At 49.0% G+C, this 14,914-nt stretch overlaps 1 protein-coding gene across 2 annotated transcripts in view; it reads right to left on the bottom strand.

Annotated features, from left to right (window-relative positions):
• Positions 1–14,914, bottom strand: part of LOC139548399 (syntaxin-1A-like) — a 188,009-nt gene that overhangs the window by 34,003 nt on the left and 139,092 nt on the right. For both annotated transcript variants that reach the window (XM_071358073.1, XM_071358071.1), the window contains exons 4-6: positions 6,801–6,875; positions 1,418–1,491; positions 436–544 (exon numbers count right to left, since the gene is read on the bottom strand). In XM_071358073.1, coding sequence (XP_071214174.1) covers positions 436–544; positions 1,418–1,491; positions 6,801–6,875 — 258 coding nt within the window. The remainder of the gene's footprint in view (positions 1–435; positions 545–1,417; positions 1,492–6,800; positions 6,876–14,914) is intronic.

Here is a 14,914-nt window from a genome sequence, read left to right as displayed (position 1 = left end):
TCAGAGATCAGAGGGAAGCAGGCTGATCAGTACAGAAACAGGCTGGCACACCACACACTCACAACCACTCTGATCAGGAACAGGCTGGCACGCACACACACACACACACACACACCAAAAGCACCTGCCTGCTGTGATGACTGAATGCCCTCTGTGTAGAGGTAGATAGTAGTCATCCCATTACACACAGGAAGATTCCCTAAAGCACAATTTAACTGTTGGACCCTCAGGTGGTGATGGGAAGATGGGACTGTAGCAGCCAAAGGCTCAGCTGATTGACTTGCTGGTTACATGGTATGGAGTTCACTTAGACTGTGTGAGTGCATGTGTGTGTGTGTGTGACTAATCACTGATCTCCAGTTGAGGTGCAGCTTTTAGTGGACAATACAGTGGTGTTGAACTGAATCCATCCAGTAGGTAGAGTACTGTACTCACTGATCTCCAGCTGTCTCTGGATACGTCCCTTGCAGCGCTCCCTGTAGTCTGACTGGGTGGCGTTGTACTCTGACATCACCTCCACAAACTTACGGGACAGCGTTGAGTGCTATGGGAGACAGGGGAGAGACGGGGAGACGGGGGGGACGGGAGAGACGAGGAGACAGGGGGACGGGAGAGACGGGGAGACAGGGGAGAGACAGGGGGACGGGAGAGACGGGGAGACGGGAGAGACGGGGAGACAGGGGAGAGACGGGGAGACAGGGGAGAGACGGGGACGGGAGAGACGGGGAGACGGGAGAGACGGGGAGACAGGGGGACGGGAGAGACGGGGAGACAGGGGGACGGGAGAGACAGGGGGACGGGAGAGACGGGGGGACGGGGGAGACGGGGAGACAGGGGAGAGACAGGGGGACGGGAGAGACGGGGAGACAGGGGGGACGGGAGAGACGAGGAGACAGGGGGACGGGAGAGACGAGGAGACAGGGGGACGGGAGAGACAGGGGAGAGACAGGGGGACGGGAGAGACAGGGGGCAGGAGAGAGGGAGAGACAGGGAGACGGGAGAGACGGGGAGACAGGAGACAGACGGGGGACAGGAGAGAGGGAGAGACAGGGGGACGGGACTTACACTATTTGCACATCCTTACAACACTGTAGGTAGACATAATATGACATTTGAAATGTCTTTATTATTTTGGAACTTCTGTGAGTGTAATGTTTACTTATTATTGTTTATTTCACTTTTGCTTATTATCTACTTGCTTGGCAATGTTAACATATGTTTCCCATGTCAATAAAGCCCCTTGAATTGAATTGAACTGAGAGGGTGGAGAGAGAGGGGGAGGCAGGGAGACAGGTCCGTTAAGGTCACTGTCTCCTCTCTCCCGACTCCTCTCTCCCGACTCCTCTCTCCCGACTCCTCTCTCCCGACTCCTCTTCCGCTCCCTCTCTACTCCTCACTTTCTCTCCTCCTGACTCACCTGTGTCTTGCGTATCCTCAGGTCAGCTGAAGACTTGTTCTGACTCTCCTCCTGCTCAATGGTCTGTTGGATACCTGCAGGAAGATAGAGGATACAGACCAGAAGACTTTGTGATTCCTTGGTAAAAGGGAGTTAACCGATACATATTAAACCAATGATATTTACTGTTTCAAACAAGAACTTTCGCACTGCACAGGTCTGTCTTTTTAGTGAAATAAACTTGCCTGAAAATCGACCAAATACCAACGGGGAAGTCTGCAGTGGTGAGAGCGGTTGTATGAAACCAATCTGTACGTCAAACAAAGCTCTTAACCGTGCCTGCCCGCTCTTCATTTGTATTCAGTTCGAAGTTCTGCTACAAACTGTGCATCACGGACTGCAGGACCCAAAAGCTGTGATGTCATCTCTCCATCCAACACCACCATATTACTGTGATGTGATCTCTCCATCCAACACCACCATATTACATACTACTGTGATGTGATCTCTCCATCCAACACCACCATATTACATACTACTGTGATGTCATCTCTCCATCCAATACCACCATATTACTGTGATGTGATCTCTCCATCCAACACCACCATATTACATACTACTGTGATGTCATCTCTCCATCCAATACCACCATATTACTGTGATGTGATCTCTCCATCCAACACCACCATATTACATACTACTGTGATGTGATCTCTCCATCCAACACCACCATATTACATACTACTGTGATGTCATCTCTCCATCCAATACCACCATATTACTGTGATGTGATCTCTCCATCCAACACCACCATATTACATACTACTGTGATGTGATCTCTCCATCCAACACCACCATATTACATACTACTGTGATGTCATCTCTCCATCCAATACCACCATATTACTGTGATGTGATCTCTCCATCCAACACCACCATATTACATACTACTGTGATGTGATCTCTCCATCCAACACCACCATATTACATACTACTGTGATGTCATCTCTCCATCCAATACCACCATATTACTGTGATGTGATCTCTCCATCCAACACCACCATATTACATACTACTGTGATGTGATCTCTCCATCCAACACCACCATATTACATACTACTGTGATGTCATCTCTCCATCCAATACCACCATATTACTGTGATGTGATTTCTCCATCCAACACCACCATATTACATACTACTGTGATGTGATCTCTCCATCCAACACCACCATATTACATACTACTGTGATGTGATCTCTCCATCCAACACCACCATATTACTGTGATGTGATCTCTCCATCCAACACCACCATATTACATACTACTGTGATGTGATCTCTCCATCCAACACCACCATATTACATACTACTGTGATGTGATCTCTGCATCCAACACCACCATATTACTGTGATGTGATCTCTCCATCCAACACCACCATATTACATACTACTGTGATGTGATCTCTCCATCCAACACCACCATATTACATACTACTGTGATGTGATCTCTGCATCCAACACCACCATATTACTGTGATGTGATCTCTCCATCCAACACCACCATATTACATACTACTGTGATGTGATCTCTCCATCCAACACCACCATATTACTGTGATGTGATCTCTCCATCCAACACCACCATATTACTGTGATGTGATCTCTCCATCCAACACCACCATATTACATACTACTGTGATGTGATCTCTCCATCCAACACCACCATATTACATACTACTGTGATGTGATCTCTCCATCCAACACCACCATATTACATACTACTGTGATGTCATCTCTCCATCCAATACCACCATATTACTGTGATGTGATCTCTCCATCCAACACCACCATATTACTGTGATGTGATCTCTCCATCCAACACCACCATATTACATACTACTGTGATGTGATCTCTGCATCCAACACCACCATATTACTGTGATGTGATCTCTCCATCCAACACCACCATACTACAAACTACTGTGATGTCAGTATGACCCTGTATATGTGTGATTAGATTAACAAGGGTGACAACTGTCCTCCTAGGGTTCACACTACAGGGTGACTACTGTCCTCCTAGGGGTCAACACTACAGGGTGACTACTGTCCTCCTAGGGGTCCACACTACAGGGTGACTACTGTCCTCCTAGGGGTCAACACTACAGGGTGACTACTGTCCTCCTAGGGGTCCACACTACAGGGTGACTACTGTCCTCCTAGGGGTCCACACTACAGGGTGACTACTGTCCTCCTAGGGTCTACACTACAGGGTGACTACTGTCCTCCTAGGGTCTACACTACAGGGTGACTATCTGGTGACTACAGGGTGACTACTGTCCTCCTAGGGGTCTACACTACAGGGTGACTACTGTCCTCCTAGGGGTCTACACTACAGGGTGACTACTGTCCTCCTAGGGGTCTACACTACAGGGTGACTATCTGGTGACTACAGGGTGACTACTGTCCTCCTAGGGGTCTACACTACAGGGTGACTACTGTCCTCCTAGGGGTCTACACTACAGGGTGACTACTGTCCTCCTAGCGGTCTACACTACAGGGTGACTACTGTCCTCCTAGGGGTCTACACTACAGGGTGACTACTGTCCTCCTAGGGTCTACACTACAGGGTGACTACTGTCCTCCTAGGGTCTACACTACAGGGTGACTACTGTCCTCCTAGGGTCTACACTACAGGGTGACTATCTGGTGACTACAGGGTGACTACTGTCCTCCTAGGGGTCTACACTACAGGGTGACTACTGTCCTCCTAGGGGTCTACACTACAGGGTGACTACTGTCCTCCTAGGGTCTACACTACAAGGTGACTATCTGGTGACTACAGGGTGACTACGGTCCTCCTAGGGTCTACACTACAGGGTGACTACTGTCCTCCTAGGGTCTACACTACAGGGTGACTACTGTCCTCCTAGGGTCTACACTACAGGGTGACTACTGTCCTCCTAGGGTCTACACTACAGGGTGACTATGGTCCTCCTAGGGTCTACACTACAGGGTGACTACTGTCCTCCTAGGGGTCTACACTACAGGGTGACTACTGTCCTCCTAGGGGTCAACACTACAGGGTGACTACTGTCCTCCTAGGGTCTACACTACAGGGTGACTATCTGGTGACTACAGGGTGACTACTGTCCTCCTAGGGGTCTACAATACAGGGTGACTACTGTCCTCCTAGGGGTCTCCACTACAGGGGGACTACTGTCCTCCTAGGGTCTACACTACAGGGTGACTATCTGGTGACTACAGGGTGACTACTGCCCTCCTAGGGTCTACACTACAGGGTGACTATCTGGTGACTACAGGGTGACTACGGTCCTCCTAGGGTCTACACTTCAGGGTGACTATCTGGTGACTACAGGGTGACTACGGTCCTCCTAGGGTCTACACTACAGGGTGACTACGGTCCTCCTAGGGTCTACACTACAGGGTGACTACTGTCCTCCTAGGGTCTACACTACAGGGTGACTACTGTCCTCCTAGGGTCTACACTACAGGGTGACTATGGTCCTCCTAGGGGTCTACACTACAGGGTGACTACTGTCCTCCTAGGGTCTACACTACAGGGTGACTATCTGGTGACTACAGGGTGACTACGGTCCTCCTAGGGTCTACACTACAGGGTGACTACTGTCCTCCTAGGGTCTACACTACAGGGTGACTACTGTCCTCCTAGGGTCTACACTACAGGGTGACTATGGTCCTCCTAGGGTCTACACTACAGGGTGACTACTGTCCTCCTAGGGTCTACAGTACAGGGTGACTATCTGGTGACTACAGGGTGACTACTGTCCTCCTAGGGGTCTCCACTACAGGGGGACTACTGTCCTCCTAGGGTCTACACTACAGGGTGACTATCTGGTGACTACAGGGTGACTACTGCCCTCCTAGGGTCTACACTACAGGGTGACTATCTGGTGACTACAGAGTGGGGGAGAGGGATACTGAGACGGGGGGGAGAGGAGGGAGATTGAGAAATTATAAGGTAAAATAAAAAAACATGAGCTGGTGCACACCCAGAAAAATTATTTTGTGTGGAGGTGCTGACTAACGGCGAATAAACTATAAACTATCAAAAATAAAGAAAGTCACACACTCCATATATAAACTCCCAGTAATTTATTGGGTATTTACCAACGTTTCGGTATCCCTGTGCCTTCTTCGGGGTGAAATGATAAGGTGACGTGATTATATGGTGTCAGACGTTTGGAGCCGTACAAACATTCACACACACACACACACACACACACACACACACACACACACACACACACACACACAGTTAAATGATAGTGGAGCGGTGACGCATAATTGCACTCATATCACACATCTCGGTGGTGCGATCAATACCCATCACACAAACTCAACCTGGCTGCTCATACACTGTATGTAAATGTGTGTGTCACCAACTCTGGAGCGAGTGACAGTAATCGTCCGTGCCCACCAGAGAGAAGAATCCACCTGTGTAAATTGGGTTGTCTGTTACCTGCCAAGTTCTCTCTATTTCTCATGCATTCATTCATTCTCTCGCTCTCTGTTTTCCCCCCAAACACCACTTTACATCAATTTGTATAGCAGGCCCTCATGCCAAATTGAATCGAAAGTTTTGCCTCTGTTTGTTTGACTACGTGGTCTGTCGTACGGTCTCTCACTCTGTCTCTCTCTATTATCTTTACACTGCTGTGAAATGAATCCCAAGTGGAGAATAGCATTATTTAATGTCCATCTAAATCCAAATACCCATAGACTGAACTGAATGTCTGTATATTAGGGTGGGGCCAGGTAGAATCTGCAGTATATTGGGGTGGGGTCAGGTAGAATCTGCAGTACATTGGGGTGGGGCCAGGTAGAATCTGCTGTATATTGGGGTGGGGCCAGGTAGAATCTGCAGTATATTGGGGTGGGGCCAGGTAGAATCTGCAGTATATTGGGGTGGGGTCAGGTAGAATCTGCAGTACATTGGGGTGGGGCCAGGTAGAATCTGCATTATATTGGGGTGGGGTCAGGTAGAATCTGCATTATATTGGGGTTAGGGTCAGGTAGAATCTGCAGTATATTGGGGTGGGGCCAGGTAGAATCTGCTGTATATTGGGGTGGGGCCAGGTAGAATCTGCATTATATTGGGATGGGGTCAGGTAGAATCTGCTGTATATTGGGGTGGGGCCAGGTAGAATCTGCTGTATATTGGGGTGGGGCCAGGTAGAATCTGCTGTATATTGGGGTGGGGCCAGGTAGAATCTGCTGTATATTGGGGTAGGGCCAGGTAGAATCTGCTGTATATTGGGGTGGGGCCAGGTAGAATCTGCATTATATTGGGGTGGGGCCAGGTAGAATCTGCTGTATATTTGGGTGGGGCCAGGTAGAATCTGCAGTATATTTGGGTACTCACTCTTTAGTTTGGAGCGAACTTTATTGGCCAACTTCTTAATGTCCGTCATCAGAACTTCCAGGTCCCCCTTCGTCTCTGAGGAGAGAGAGATTAGAGAGAGGACATGAGAAGAGAGGACATGAGGAGAGGGGACACGAGAAGAGAGGACACGAGAAGAGAGGAGACGAGAAGAGAGGACACGAGAAGAGAGGACACGAGAAGAATGAGTGACACAAGCTTTTATGTGGATATTATTTCATGATACGCCACATTACAATCATACATTCTGAATCAATGAATGAGAGAAACGACATTCTAAATGAATGAGAGAAGCAACATATTCTTAATGAGGAAATTAGAGGAAAAGAAGGGTAATAATGGAGGAAAGTGGAGGAGAGGAGAGGAAGGGGGAGGAAAGTGGAGGAGAGGACGGTGGAGAAGACTGGAGGAAAGTGGAGGAGAGGAGGGTGGAGAAGAGGAGAGGAAGGAGATAGAGGAAGAGGAGAGGAAAGTGGAGGAGAGGAGGGTGGAGAAGAGGAGAGGAAGGGGATAGAGGGAAGTGGAGGAGAGGGGAGGTCCCTGCAGGGGGTCTGTGCTGTGTAGTGTACACTTTATTGCTCTGTCTCTTTGGGCTGTTAGTGCCGCTCCATCACACCAGCTGGTAAACAGGAGTCATGAAGCAGGAATCAACACACAGTCAACTTTAGGGGGGGGGGGGGCAGATGTAACATTATAACTTTACGTCCGTCCCCTCGCCCATACCCGGGCTCGAACCAGGTACCCTCTGCACACAGACAACAGTCACCCACGAAGCATCGTTACCCATCGCTCCACAAAAGCTGGGGGAAAAGGGGAACTTCAAGGTCTCAGAGCGAGTGACGTCACCGATTGAAAGGCTATTAGCGGGCACCACCGCTAACTAGCTAGCCATTTCACACCGGTTACACAGACAGGGCTGCACACACAGACCAGCCCGGGGCTAGACAGACATTCACACTGGAGAGATGCTGGACACACAGACCAGCCCGGGGCTAGACAGACATTCACACTGGAGAGATGCTGCACACACAGACCAGCCCAGGGCTAGAGAGACATTCACACTGGAGAGATGCTGGACACACAGACCAGCCCGGGGCTAGAGAGGCATCCATACTGGAGAGATGCTGCACACAGACCAGCCCGGGGCTAGAGAGACATTCACACTGGAGAGATGCTGGACACACAGACCAGCCCGGGGCTAGAGAGACATTCACACTGGAGAGATGCTGGACACACAGACCAGCCCGGGGCTAGAGAGACATTCATACTGGAGAGATGCTGCACACACAGACCAGCCCGGGGCTAGAGAGACATTCATACTGGAGAGATGCTGCACACAGACCAGCCCGGGGCTAGAGAGACATTCATACTGGAGAGATGCTGGACACACAGACCAGCCCGGGGCTAGAGAGACATCCATACTGGAGAGATGCTGGACACACAGACCAGCCCGGGGCTAGAGAGACATCCATACTGGAGAGATGCTGGACACACAGACCAGCCCGGGGCTAGAGAGACATCCATACTGGAGAGATGCTGGACACACAGACCAGCCCGGGGCTAGAGAGACATCCATACTGGAGAGATGCTGGACACACAGACCAGCCCGGGGCTAGAGAGACATCCATACTGGAGAGATGCTGGACACACAGACCAGCCCGGGGCTAGAGAGACATTCATACTGGAGAGATGCTGCACACAGACCAGCCCGGGGCTAGAGAGACATTCACACTGGAGAGATGCTGGACACACAGACCAGCCCGGGGCTAGAGAGACATTCATACTGGAGAGATGCTGGACACACAGATCAGCCCGGGGCTAGAGAGACATACACACTGGAGAGATGCTGGACACACAGACCAGCCCGGGGCTAGAGAGACATTCATACTGGAGAGATGCTGGACACACAGACCAGCCCGGGGCTAGAGAGACATTCATACTGGAGAGATGCTGGACACACAGACCAGCCCGGAGCTAGAGAGACATTCATACTGGAGAGATGCTGCACACACAGACCAGCCCGGGGCTAGAGAGACATTCATACTGGAGAGATGCTGGACACACAGACCAGCCCGGGGCTAGAGAGACATTCATACTGGAGAGATGCTGGACACACAGACCAGCCCGGAGCTAGAGAGACATTCATACTGGAGAGATGCTGCACACACAGACCAGCCCGGGGCTAGAGAGACATTCATACTGGAGAGATGCTGGACACACAGACCAGCCCGGGGCTAGAGAGACATCCATACTGGAGAGATGCTGGACACACAGACCAGCCCGGGGCTAGAGAGACATCCATACTGGAGAGATGCTGGACACACAGACCAGCCCGGGGCTAGAGAGACATCTATACTGGAGAGATGCTGGACACACAGACCAGCCCGGGGCTAGAGAGACATCCATACTGGAGAGATGCTGGACACACAGACCAGCCCGGGGCTAGAGAGACATCCATACTGGAGAGATGCTGGACACACAGACCAGCCCGGGGCTAGAGAGACATTCATACTGGAGAGATGCTGCACACAGACCAGCCCGGGGCTAGAGAGACATTCATACTGGAGAGATGCTGGACACACAGACCAGCCCGGGGCTAGAGAGACATTCACACTGGAGAGATGCTGGACACACAGACCAGCCCGGGGCTAGAGAGACATTCATACTGGAGAGATGCTGGACACACAGATCAGCCCGGGGCTAGAGAGACATACACACTGGAGAGATGCTGGACACACAGACCAGCCCGGGGCTAGAGAGACATTCATACTGGAGAGATGCTGGACACACAGACCAGCCCGGGGCTAGAGAGACATTCATACTGGAGAGATGCTGGACACACAGACCAGCCCGGAGCTAGAGAGACATTCATACTGGAGAGATGCTGCACACACAGACCAGCCCGGGGCTAGAGAGACATTCATACTGGAGAGATGCTGGACACACAGACCAGCCCGGGGCTAGAGAGACATTCATACTGGAGAGATGCTGGACACACAGACCAGCCCGGAGCTAGAGAGACATTCATACTGGAGAGATGCTGCACACACAGACCAGCCCGGGGCTAGAGAGACATTCATACTGGAGAGATGCTGGACACACAGACCAGCCCGGGGCTAGAGAGACATTCATACTGGAGAGATGCTGGACACACAGACCAGCCCGGGGCTAGAGAGACATTCATACTGGAGAGATGCTGGACACACAGACCAGCCCGGGGCTAGAGAGACATTCATACTGGAGAGATGCTGGACACACAGACCAGCCCGGGGCTAGAGAGACATTCATACTGGAGAGATGCTGCACACACAGACCAGCCCGGGGATAGAGAGACATTCATACTGGAGAGATGCTGCACACACAGACCAGCCCGGGGATAGAGAGACATTCATACTGGAGAGATGCTGCACACACAGACCAGCCCGGGGATAGAGAGACATTCATACTGGAGAGATGCTGGACACACAGACCAGCCTGGGGCTAGAGAGACATTCATACTGGAGAGATGCTGCACACACAGACCAGCCCGGGGCTAGAGAGACATTCATACGGGAGAGATGCTGCACACACAGACCAGCCCGGGGATAGAGAGACATTCATACTGGAGAGATGCTGGACACATAGACCAGCCCGGGGCTAGAGAAACATTCATACTGGAGAGATGCTGCACATACAGACCAGCCCGGGGCTAGATAGACATTCATACTGGAGAGATGCTGGACACACAGACCAGCCCGGGGCTAGAGAGACATTCATACTGTAGAGATGCTGCACACACAGACCAGCCCGGGGCTAGAGAGACATTCATACTGGAGAGATGCTGCACACACAGACCAGCCCGGGGCTAGAGAGACATTCATACTGGAGAGATGCTGGACACACAGACCAGCCCGGGGCTAGAGAGACATCCATACTGGAGAGATGCTGCACACAGACCAGCCCGGGGCTAGAGAGACATCCATACTGGAGAGATGCTGGACACACAGACCAGCCCGGGGCTAGAGAGACATTCATACTGGAGAGATGCAGCACACAGACCAGCCCGGGGCTAGACAACATTCACACTGGAGAGATGCTGGACACACAGACACATGCATTCATGACATTCACAGTGAAGCACGCACGTACACAAACAGCAAAATCCATGGGGTACATTAAACTCTGAAAGTGTGTCAGTGAACATACAGTATGTTGACACCCCTTCAAATGAGTGGATTCGGCTATTTCAGGCACACCCGTTGCTGACGGGTGTATAAAATCGAGCACACAGTCATGCAATCTCCATAGACAAACATTGGCAGTAGAATGGCCTTACTTGAAGAGCTCAGTGACTTTCAACATTGCACCGTCAAAGGATGTCACCTTTCCAACATGTCAGTTTGTCAAATTTCTGCCTTGCTAGAGCTGCCCTGGTCAACTAAGTGAAGTGGAAACGTCTAGGAGCAACAACGGCTAAGCCACGAAGTGGTAGGCCACACAAGCTCACAGAATGGGACCACTGAGTGCTGAAGAGAGTAGCGCACAAGAATCGTCTATCCTCGGTTGCAACACTCACTACTGAGTTCCAAACTGGCTCTGGAAGCAGCGTCAGCACAAGAACTGTTCGTTGGGAGCTTCCTGAACTGGGTTTCCATGGCCGAGCAGCCACACACAAGCCTAAGATCACCATGCGCAATGTCAAGTGTCGGCTGGAGTGGTGTAAAGGTCGCCACCATTGGACTCTGGAGCAGTGGAAACACGTTCTCTGGAGTGATGAAGTGTGAACGCGTTTCCACTACTCCAGAGTCTGGGATTGGCGGATGCCAGGGGAAAGCTACCTGTCCCAATGCATAGTGCTGTAAAGTTTGGTGGAGGAGGAATAATGGTCTGGGGCTGTTTTTCATGGTTCGGGCTAGGCCCGTTAGTCCCAATGAAGGGAAATCTTAACGCTACAGCATACAATGACATTCTAGACGATTCTGTGCTTCAGAGGGGTTGGGTTAAATGCGGAAGACACATTTCAGTTGGACAACTGACTAGGCATGCACAAATCTTCTCTCTCTCTCTCTCTCTCTCTCTCTCTCTCTCTCTCTCTCTCTCTCTCTCTCTCTCTCTCTCTCTCTCTCTCTCTCTCTCTCTCTCTCTCTCTCTCTCTCTCTCTCTCTCTCTCTCTCTCTCTCTCTCTCTCTCTCTCTCTCTCTCTCTCTCTCTCTCTCTCTCTCTCTCTCTCTCTCTCATGTAAGATACTCTACTATTCATAATGTGATGAGTAGGTTGGATAGTCATGATTTAGGCTAAAAATATAACTCAATCACTGTTCTCAAAAAAGACTGTTAAGGCTGAGCGTGTATAGAGTAAAGGCCTGGGCTATATTATTTATACTTTTTTTTATTTAACCAGGCAAGTCATTTAACAACAAATTCTTATTTACAATGACGGCCTACCAAAAGGCAAAAGACCTCCTGCGGTGACGGGGGCCTGGGATTAAAACAATAAAATAAATACAATATAAATATAGGACAAAACACACATCACAACAAGAGAGACAACACTACATAAAGAGAGACCTGAGACAACAACATAGCAAGGCAGCAACACATGACAACACAGCATGGTAAGAGCATCCTGACTGGTTGCATCCCTGCCTGGAATGGCAACTGCTCGTCCTCCGACCGCAAGGCACTACAGAGGGTAGTGCGTACGGCCCAGTACATCACTGGGGGGTACAGAGGAGTATAATGTGCAGTGATGTGTCCTATAAGGAGCATTGGTAAAATGGTAAAGAACATCTAGCTGCTCAAGAGCACCCTTACATGCCGATCTATAAATTATGTCTACGTAATCTAGCATGGGTAGGATGGTCATCTGAATCAGGGTTAGTTTGGCAGCTGGGGTGAAAGATTACGACAGAGGAAACCAAGTCTAGATTTAACTTTAGCCTACAGCTTTGATATGTGCTGAGAGAAGGCCAGTGCACCGTCTAGCCATACTCCCAAGTACTTGTATGAGGTGACTACCTCAAGCTCTAAACCCTCAGAGGTAGTAATCACACCTGTGGGGAGAGGGGCATTCTTCTTACCAAACCACATGACCTTTGTTTTGGAGGTGTTGAGAACAAGGTAAAGGGCAGAGGAAGCTTGTTGGACACTAAGAAAGCTTTGTTGTAGAGCATTTTACACAACATCCGGGGAGGGGCCAGCTGAGTATAAGACTGTATAATCTGCATATAAATGGATGAGAGAGCTTCCTACTGCCTGAGCTATGTTGGATCGAGCCTTGGGGTACTCCCTTGGTGACAGGCAGTGGCTGAGACAGCAGATTTTCTGACTTTATACACTGCACTCTGAGAGAGGTAGTTAGCAAACCAGGTCAAAGACCCCTCAGAGATACCAATACTCCTTAGCCGGCCCACAAGAATGGAATGGTCTACCGTATAAAAAGCTTTGGCCAAGTCAATAAAAATAGCTGCACAATATTGCTTAGAATCAAGGGCAATGGTGACATCATTGAGGACCTTTTAAGGTTGCAGTGACACATTCATAACCTGAGGTGAAACTAGATTGCATACCCGAGAGAATACTGTAGACATCAAGAAAGCCAGACAGTTGATTATTGACAAGTTTTTCCAACACTTTTGATAAACAGGGTAAATAGAAATAGGCCTAATAACAGTTAGGATCAGATTGATCTCCCCTTTTAAATAAAGGACCAACTGGGGCTGCCTTCCAAGCAATGGGAACCTCCCCAGAGAGGAGACAGGTTTAAAAGGCTTGGTGATGATAGGGGCAGCAACCTTAAAGAAGAAAGGGTCTAAACCATCTGACCCAGATGGGTTTTTTTTGGGGTCAAGTTTAAGGAGCTCCTTTAACACCTCGGACTCAGTGACTGTCTGCAGGGAGAAACTTTGTAGCGGGGCAGGGGAAAAAAGGGAGAAGCATTGGGGATATCACATTAGAAGGGGTGGGAGATGAGGAAATGTTGGACGGGTAAGGAGGCATGGCTGAGTCAAATAGGAATCCTGACTTAATAATGTGGTGATTAAAGAACTCAGCCATGTGCTTCTTGTCAGTAACAGCCACATCATCAACATTAAGGTACATGGGCAGCTGTGAGGAGGAGGGTTTATTCTCCAGGTCTTTAACCGTTTTCCAGAACTTCTTGGGGTTAGACCCACAGAGAGAGAACTGCTCCTTAAAGTAACTAACTTTGGCCTCCCGGATAGCCTGAGTTCACTTATTTCTCATTTTCCTGAACGATAGCCAGCCAGCCTGAGTATGTGTGTGCCGAGCCTGTTGCCAAATGCAATTATTGAGGTGGAGTAACTCTGCAAGATCACGGTGGAACCAGGGGCTGAACCTGTTTTTAATTCTCATTTTCTTTATGGGGGTGTGTTTGTTAACAATACCACTGAAAATATCAAAAAAAGAAGGTCCAAGCATCTTCAACAGAGGAGATCAAGCTGATTCTATACCATTTTTTCCGTTCATGAAGGCAGGCTTGCTCATTACATTTTTTTAGCAAGTGTCTATGACAAATCAGGACAGGTTGTTTCACTGAGCAGCCATTATGAACACAGGCTGTTAAACAGTGATCACTAAGGTCATTACACAAAACACCAGACTGATACTTATCAGGATTATTTGTGAGGATAACATCAAGGAGAGTAGTCTTTTACGGGTGTTTGGAGTAGAGGTCGACCGATTATGATTTTTCAACGCCGATACCATACCGATTATTGGAGGACCAAAAAAGCCGATACCGATAAATCGGACGATTAAAAAAATTTTTTTTATTTGTAATAATGACAATTACAACAATACTGAATGAACACTTATTTTAACTTAATATAATACATCAATAAAATCAATTTAGCCTCAAATAAATAATGAAACATGTTCAATTTGGTTTAAATAATGCAAAAACAAAGTGTTGGAGAAGAAAGTAAAAGTGCAATATGTGCCATGTAAGAAAGCTAACGTTTAAGTTCCTTGCTCAAAACATGAGAACATATGAAAGCTGGTGGTTCCTTTTAACATGAGTCTTCAATATTCCCAGGTAAGAAGTTTTAGGTTGTAGTTGTTATAGGAATTATAGGACTATTTCTCTCTATAAGATTT

The sequence above is a fragment of the Salvelinus alpinus genome, chromosome 21 (assembly GCF_045679555.1).
Source record: "Salvelinus alpinus chromosome 21, SLU_Salpinus.1, whole genome shotgun sequence".
NCBI lineage: Eukaryota > Metazoa > Chordata > Actinopteri > Salmoniformes > Salmonidae > Salvelinus > Salvelinus alpinus.
This window is presented reverse-complemented; position numbering and strand designations above follow the sequence as displayed.